The sequence below is a fragment of the Bison bison genome, unplaced genomic scaffold (assembly GCF_000754665.1).
Source record: "Bison bison bison isolate TAMUID 2011002044 unplaced genomic scaffold, Bison_UMD1.0 scf7180017864223, whole genome shotgun sequence".
NCBI classification, from domain to species: Eukaryota; Metazoa; Chordata; class Mammalia; order Artiodactyla; family Bovidae; genus Bison; species Bison bison.
In genome coordinates this window covers 459,672-466,896 of record NW_011494795.1, presented here as the reverse complement: position 1 = coordinate 466,896, position 7,225 = coordinate 459,672, and the positions used below count along the sequence as shown (strand labels likewise).

At 57.6% G+C, this 7,225-nt stretch overlaps 1 protein-coding gene across 3 annotated transcripts in view; it reads left to right on the top strand.

The window, feature by feature from the left end:
- Positions 1-6: 6 nt before the first annotated feature.
- The window catches only part of CPSF4 (cleavage and polyadenylation specific factor 4, 30kDa), a 12,355-nt gene continuing 5,136 nt past the window's right edge, over positions 7-7,225 (top strand). For all 3 annotated transcript variants that reach the window (XM_010845726.1, XM_010845725.1, XM_010845724.1), the window contains exons 1-6: positions 7-137; positions 2,982-3,032; positions 3,484-3,636; positions 5,385-5,480; positions 5,834-5,927; positions 7,031-7,103. In XM_010845726.1, coding sequence (XP_010844028.1) covers positions 35-137; positions 2,982-3,032; positions 3,484-3,636; positions 5,385-5,480; positions 5,834-5,927; positions 7,031-7,103 — 570 coding nt within the window. In that variant the 5' untranslated portion in view covers positions 7-34. The remainder of the gene's footprint in view (positions 138-2,981; positions 3,033-3,483; positions 3,637-5,384; positions 5,481-5,833; positions 5,928-7,030; positions 7,104-7,225) is intronic.

Here is a 7,225-nt window from a genome sequence, read left to right as displayed (position 1 = left end):
CGGGAGCCGGGCCGGTGTGGCCGTCGCCGCCACCATGCAGGAAATCATCGCCAGCGTGGACCACATCAAGTTTGACTTGGAGATCGCCGTGGAGCAGCAGCTCGGGGCGCAGCCGCTGCCCTTCCCCGGCATGGACAGTGAGCGCGGGGTCGGGGCGGGCGGGCGAGGGCGCGACCCACTCAGCCCCGGGACCTCCCCCACTGGTTCCCGGACGCCTTCTACCTCCGCCGGGGAGCTCCTCCCCCTCTGTCCTGGGACTCCTTTTCCCCCCGATCTTGGGACAACCCTCCCGTCGTTATTTTGACAAGGGAGCCCCCGTTCCCGGGGGCTTTTCTAACGCAGGCTTCAGAAAGGCAGGGCGACGTCGGGCAGTTAGAATAACTCTTGAAAGAAGGCGGGTATCCTGGGTTGGAAATCCTGCCCCCACTGGCACACACTCCCCAGCTACAGAGACGTACTAAGATAGCCCCTTTCCCCACCTCCAGCTCCACTTTGAGCGCCGTCTTCTTGCTTTCGTCAAAACTGGGCCGTTGGAGGAGTCTTGCTGCGGGAAGGACCCACCTCCCCCTCTCTGTAGGAGACCCCCTACAGAGACTCTTTCCTTCTGCAGTTCCCGGGCTGTCTCCCGTAACTACCTTGAGAAGACTCAGGTCCATTTTTCTCTTAGGACTCGCGCTCCTGGGAACCCATCCCTCAGTGGTTTTCTGGACCCCACCTTTGGATCTTTCATCCACCCAGGCAGCTACTTAAGTTCCCTTCACTTCGGTCTCCCCCATCACATGGTGACTCCTGGCTTTCCCTGCCCCACCCCCCAACTCAGGTGGGATGTCTAGCACTTGACTTTTATTTATTTACTTTGGTCACTCCACCGGGCTTGCTAGGATCTTGGTCCCCCACCAGGGATTGAGCCCTGGCCGTGGCAGTGAAAGCAGGGAGTCCTAATCACTGGACCACCAGGGAATTCCTTGAGAGGTCTAGCACTTTAAGAGAAAGGAGCAGTTTCCAGTCTCCTTTCCAGATGTACTTGAAATCTAATGCTATAACATTACATCTCAGAGGGCTCTTAAAGATCATTGAATTCAAGCCACAGATGGGCCAGCTGAGGCCTGGGGTTGGGGAAAGGACTTGCCAAAGATCACTGAGCTCCAGATGGAGCAGGTGAGCTCACCAGGGCTCTTGATCTTTCCATCTGCAGTTCCCGGGCTGTCTCCCGTAACTGCCAGAGGACATGGGCTTCAGGGCCCCTTTCTTCCGCCTGTCCCTGGGCTGCTCGAGTCTGCTTGCAGCCTCATTCCCCTCAAGAGGCCACGCTTCCATGTGAGATAATGCTCACACCCCAGAGACATAATCCAAACAGCCTTACTTTACACTGTCTCCACTGTACATGGCTTATAAACTGCTGCTCACATTCAGATACTCTTAAACATACTTGTCCACGCACGTGATCGCTTCCTACTTGTACATTCACTCACACATGTGGCCTTTTCCTGGGCCGATGGCACTAGCTGGAGGCCATCCTCCTCCATGCAGGGCAGCTCTCTCCCTCCCGCCCCACTCCAGCTTGGAAGCAGATACTTGACTCTGTGTGAGGGCAGGTGCAGAGGTGAGAACAAACCTGTTCTTAGAGAGGGTCCAGGACACACCTGGCCATAGGTACTGCCTCCGACTGGGGAAGCGCCCTCGGCACTCGCACCGCCTGCCCAGCTTCACGGTCAGTGTGTTAGAGTCCAGGGAGGCCACGGCCCTTCCTCTCTCATCCCTACACCTCATTCTGTCTTTTTTTTTTTTTAATATTATGTAGCTGTGTCAGGTCTAGTTGTGGCAAGCAGAATCCTCATTGCAGCTCTCACGCTCCAGAGCACGGGCCTAGTTGCTCTGGGGCATGTGGGATCTTAGTTTCCTGATCAGGGATCGAACCTTTGTCCCCGTATTGCAAGGTGGTGGATTCTTAACCACTGGACCACCAGGGAAGTCCCCATTCCCATCTGATGTGGAGTAGACATATCAGTTCTGTCCTGAAGGCAAACTCCTTTGTGCTGTCTGCCTAAAACCTGACCCCCAGGACAGTGGACTTTAAGGAATGAAACAAACTTAACCTCTGTAAAGGATGAAGGCCCAGCAATACTCTTAAATGGTACTTTTCTAATGTATTGATAAGACTTCTCAGACTTTCTTGAAATGCAAACAAATGACACCCCTGTGACTCCTACTACTGTAACCTTAAATCTGTCCTAGCAAAATCTGCCTGCTTCCAAGAAGCCAACGAGTCTCTTGCAAGTTAGCAAGCAGAGGCGTGCAAGTGGTCTTTAGAGATAGTGTCGGTGGGTTTCCTGAAATGCCCGCTGATAGAGAAAACTGAGACGCCACAGACGGTTTGTTCTGGTGGCCGTGGCAGGTGAAATCTCGGGCTCCTTGGGACAGCCCTGGACCCCACTGGCTTCTCAGTGCTCAGCTTTTATTCTCCTGCTCCCCTCACCTGAACCCACTGCATCTGTGGGAGCGGAAGTCCGTGCTCCTTTAATTATTCCATGTTGACGTTGCACACCAAAAGCAGTCCTGCTCTGGTATCTTCAGTGACGCTCTTCCCTCCAGAATAGTGTCTCCGAGGCACCCACCTCTTCTCTGGGGCAAGTTCTTCCTGAGAGTCCCCATTGGCTTGTTCTTCCTAGGAGATCATTCCATCCCTCTGCCCTCAGGTTAAAGAGCCCCTGAATCAGCCCTCTGGAAGGTCTGGGCAGGGAGTAATTAATCTCTGTGACCTTGTGCTCCGTCCTTCCTTCTCCCATCCACTTCTGACTCCTGGAAAGCATCTTGCTTATAGGAGGTCCTGGATGTTACAGTGGGGAGCTTTTCTCCTTGCTCGACCGGGTTTCTGTTTCCTGTACTTTGACTCCTCTGTGGGTTAAAGACCAGAAGGGTCCCCACCCCCGTGTTCAGATGTCACACCTCGCCCTGTTTGACACTTCTCATTCTTTGTCCAGAGTCAGGGGCTGCTGTCTGCGAATTCTTTTTGAAAGCTGCCTGTGGCAAAGGTAAGAGACCCAGACTCCCCATATCCCACTGAGGTGTCCTCCACCACCCTGTCCCTGGGCAGACCACAGGCTCTCGGATCCCTGGTTTGCCCTGCTTTCGGCAGACTCACAGTGTCCCTAGGTGTGTTTCCCCATCCCCAGTCTTTACTGCTCCTACAAATGTTGACATGTCTTCATATCACCAGAACTCTTCTTTAAATTAAGAAAAATGCCCCCCCTTCTCCCCACCTCCCTTAGGCTTCTTAAGTTTCTGTCTTACAGAAATATCTGTGATACCTCGATTGGATATTTTAGATTTTCCCAGTTACAATAAAATCCACAACTATTAAAACCTGAAGCGTGTGCTCACGTGCAGCCTGAAATCACACTGCCTTCTGCCAGGGCAGCTGCCACGTTCCAGGACACGCGGCCCGCGGGCGCACCGGGTCTTCACGCCCGTCTTCCCCGGCAGGGGGCATGTGCCCGTTCCGCCACATCAGTGGTGAGAAGACGGTGGTGTGCAAACACTGGCTGCGGGGGCTGTGCAAGAAGGGGGACCAGTGCGAGTTCCTGCACGAGTACGACATGACCAAGATGCCCGAGTGCTACTTCTACTCCAAGTTCGGTGAGGCGCGGGGCCGGCCCGCCAGCCCGGCTCCCCCGGGGTGGGGGTGGGCTGGGGAGCCCCCCTGAGGCTCCACAAGCACAAGAGTCGGGGTGTGAGCCGTTGCTCCGGCGCCCGTGGTGCCTGCCGACCTCAGTGGGCCCTTTAGTTGTGGGAACTTAGGGTGATTCTCTCATGACCCCCGCGTCTCTGTAGTGCTTCCGTTTTCTGAGCACTCGCGGGTACTTTGGGAGGTTAAGGCAGATCCGGGTCTCATGGTGGGCACAGGACCAGGGCAGCTGGCTGGGGGCCTTGTTTCTGCGCCAGTGAACCTTCTCCCTTAGTCAGCCGTTGCTGCCGGAGTGGTGACTAGAGGCCTTCTCTGTAGAAGTGTGATCCCAGGTAGGAGCTGGTCTGTCCTCAGTTCAGCTCAGTCATGTCTGACTCTTTGTGACCCCGTGGACTGCAGCACGCCAGGCCTCCCTGTCCATCACCAACTCCCAGAGTTTACCCAAACTCATGTCCATTGAGCCAGTGATGCCATCCAATCATCTCAACCTCTGTCGTCCCCTTTCTCCTCCCACCTTCAATGTTTCCCAGCATCAGGGTCTTTTCCAATGAGTCAGCTCTTAGCATCAGGTGGCCAAAGTGTTAGAGTTTCGGTTTCAACATCAGTCCTTCCAATGAACACTCAGGACTGATCTCCTGAAAATACTCTTTAAGAATAGCCAGTGGGGGGCGCTGTCTTCTGGTGGCAGGAAGCCCTCCTCTTTTCATGAGAAACAGAGATTGCCTCCGTCTCTGCTCAAGGGACAGTGGCCTCCGCTGAGCTGAGTGAGCTGTGTGGAGAAGCCAGGGTGGTAGGGCCGGCTTAGGGCCTGGTGGAGCTGGCATGCTCCCTGACGGAACTAGACTCCCGGTTCTACCCTGGGCAAGGTTGCCCAGGAAGAAGCCCTGTTGGTCAGGACGAGGCTGGGCTCTGGCCCCAGAACTGCTGGCCTCAGGCAGGGGGCTGGAAGCCTGCTGTGCACTGTTGTCTGAAGAGACTTAATTCTTTTAGCAGCCCGACAGGTATGCCTGCTGGCTTGTTAATGATAGTTGTAGCTTTTTTTGTAGAGGCAATATAAGCTGGTTTGATTCCTGGCGGGGGGAAGATCCCTTGGAGAAGGAAATGGCAACCCACTCCAGAATTCTTGCCTGGGAAATCCCATGGACAGAGGAGCCTGGCAGGCTACAGTCCACGGGGTCACGGAGAGTCGGACATGACTGAGAGACTAAACGGCAACCAGAGGGCCCCAGCTGTGAGTTCCCAAACCTTCCCTATTGTTGTCCTGAGAGGCAGTCCTCAGACCTTCTTCCTGTCCCAACATGAAGAGCGCATCAAAGCAGACCGGTAATTTCCTGCTGGTCTCAGCTGGTGCGTTTGCACATCTGGACCCCCCCACAATGCCCAGGACACCTCCTCTGGGTGAGGGGTGGAGCCAGGAGCTGTTTGACGAGTTTGATGAGGTGTGTTCTGTGCCCGTCTCTGTCAGTGTCTGTGACCCTCGAGGCAGCACAGACTGTGGGGGAAGGACCATCCCAGCCCAGGTACAGGCCAGGAGACTGAGGCTCCAAGACCCACTGCCCTGGGTCTCAGGGCTTGCTGGGCCGGGACAGGGCACCGGAACCCCCGGCCCTCCCTGCTGTCCTGCGGCCCGGGCCTCCGGAGAATCAGGGGTGGGTCTGGGTCCAGCTCCCCCAGGTGGATGCCTGTCTGGTCCCCGCAGGGGAGTGCAGCAACAAGGAGTGCCCCTTCCTGCACATCGACCCCGAGTCCAAGATCAAGGACTGCCCATGGTACGACCGCGGCTTCTGCAAGCACGGTAGGTGTGGGGTGGCGGGGCCCCCGGCCAGAGGCCTGTCCTCCCCGCCTCTGCCCACATCCTGCCCCTCCTACAAACATCGTGTTAGGCATTTGGGAGCTGGTGAGGCTTTGTCACACCCTCAAGTCCCTCCCCAGGCCAGGCGCCCCTGGAACGCATCCTCACCTGGATTTCTGACCAGGAGACTAGTGTTTGAGAGGCTGTGTGTCCTGCACGCCAGCCCTGCTGAACATGAGGCAGAGCCAGCATCTGAAGCCCTGTTTTTGCACTCTGACCCCCGGGCGGTGGTGTGGGCAGGGCTCTGACCTGCCAGTCAGAGGATGGTCTGAGTGGCCCTGTGCTCGGCTCTGCAGGCCCCCTGTGCAGGCACCGGCACACGCGGAGGGTCATCTGTGTCAATTACCTCGTGGGATTCTGCCCGGAGGGGCCCTCGTGTAAATTCATGCAGTGAGTACCAGGCCCTGTGCTCCCGTGTCTCTCCTGGGCCCACTTGGGCTTTGATCACTGGGCAGTGTCATCAATGGGTCTGGGGAGGGGTGGAAGGCGGGGAGGGGCCACTGCTGCTTCTGAGCCCAGAGGTGGCTCTGCCTAAACCAAGGTTTGACCTTTACTGGGTCACAGTCCATCTTGGCCTCAGATAAAAACTCCGGTCCCTGTACTCCAGAAAAACTCAGACACACATGACCTCAAGCCAAGAACCTGTGCCCTCAAGGAAGGGAACTTCAGTTTCCAGCAGGGCCTCCTGCATGAAGACACTGAGCTCAGGCTTCCCTGGACAGGGGTTCATAAACCCTCGTGTGAAAGAATGTCCCCATTTCACACATGGGAACATGGAGGTTCCGAGCCCCGCCACTGGCCAGGGGCAGGTGGGGACGGGTAGGGGCGCTTGGTCTGAGGCAGGTCTGTGGCCTCTAGAGCCCAGTCCTCCTGCCAGCAGGGCCCAGTGCCCCTCCCCTGGGCCTCAGTGCCCATCTGTCACTTTGGGTGGTTGTGGGTGGCGGCACTGGGACCCAGAGTAGTGTCAGCCCACCCCCACCCCTTGCTGCCTCCATCCACACTGCTGACACCCACATGGCAGCCGTGTCCTGCTCGCTGCCACGTGGTGGGCAGGTGACTGGTGCTGCTGACTTGGTCCCCCTCCTGAGATGCAAGCCCGGCAGCCTACAGGTGACCCAGGGGTTCCTCTATATGGGCAGGGGAGTGGGGGGGCATGTCCACCAGGACTCCGTGGGCAGAGGTCTAACGCTGTCCCTGCAGCACAGGGTATGTGCCGGGAGGGCCTCTGTGCCCGCCAGCCCTGTTTCCTTCCTCTCTCTTAGCACCGCTCACCGGGGCTCAAGGCTAGGTGTAGGCAGAGCTGGGTCTGAGTCCAGACACCTCAGATCCGTCCCGAGGCCCGGCGGAGCTGAGTGCCAGCCCCCGCCCTTCGTCCAGGTAGCTCGTTGGCCCTGGGCTTGGCGAGAGGCCAGCTGGGATTTTTCTGGGGCCAGAACTTGGGAGCCCCGCCCGCCTGGCTCCTCTCTCACCTCCTCTTCTCCTCTCGTGACCAGCCCTCGATTTGAACTGCCGATGGGAACCACCGAGCAGCCCCCACTGCCGCAGCAGACGCAGCCACCCACGAAGGTACCGTGCCCTGGGCCCGCGGTGCTGCAGGGCCTGGCAGCGCACTCACTGCCTGCCCCAGTGCGGGGTCTGTCTGAGAGCTGGCGGGAGACCGCGAGAGGAGGGTGGGGGCGGGGGCCGGA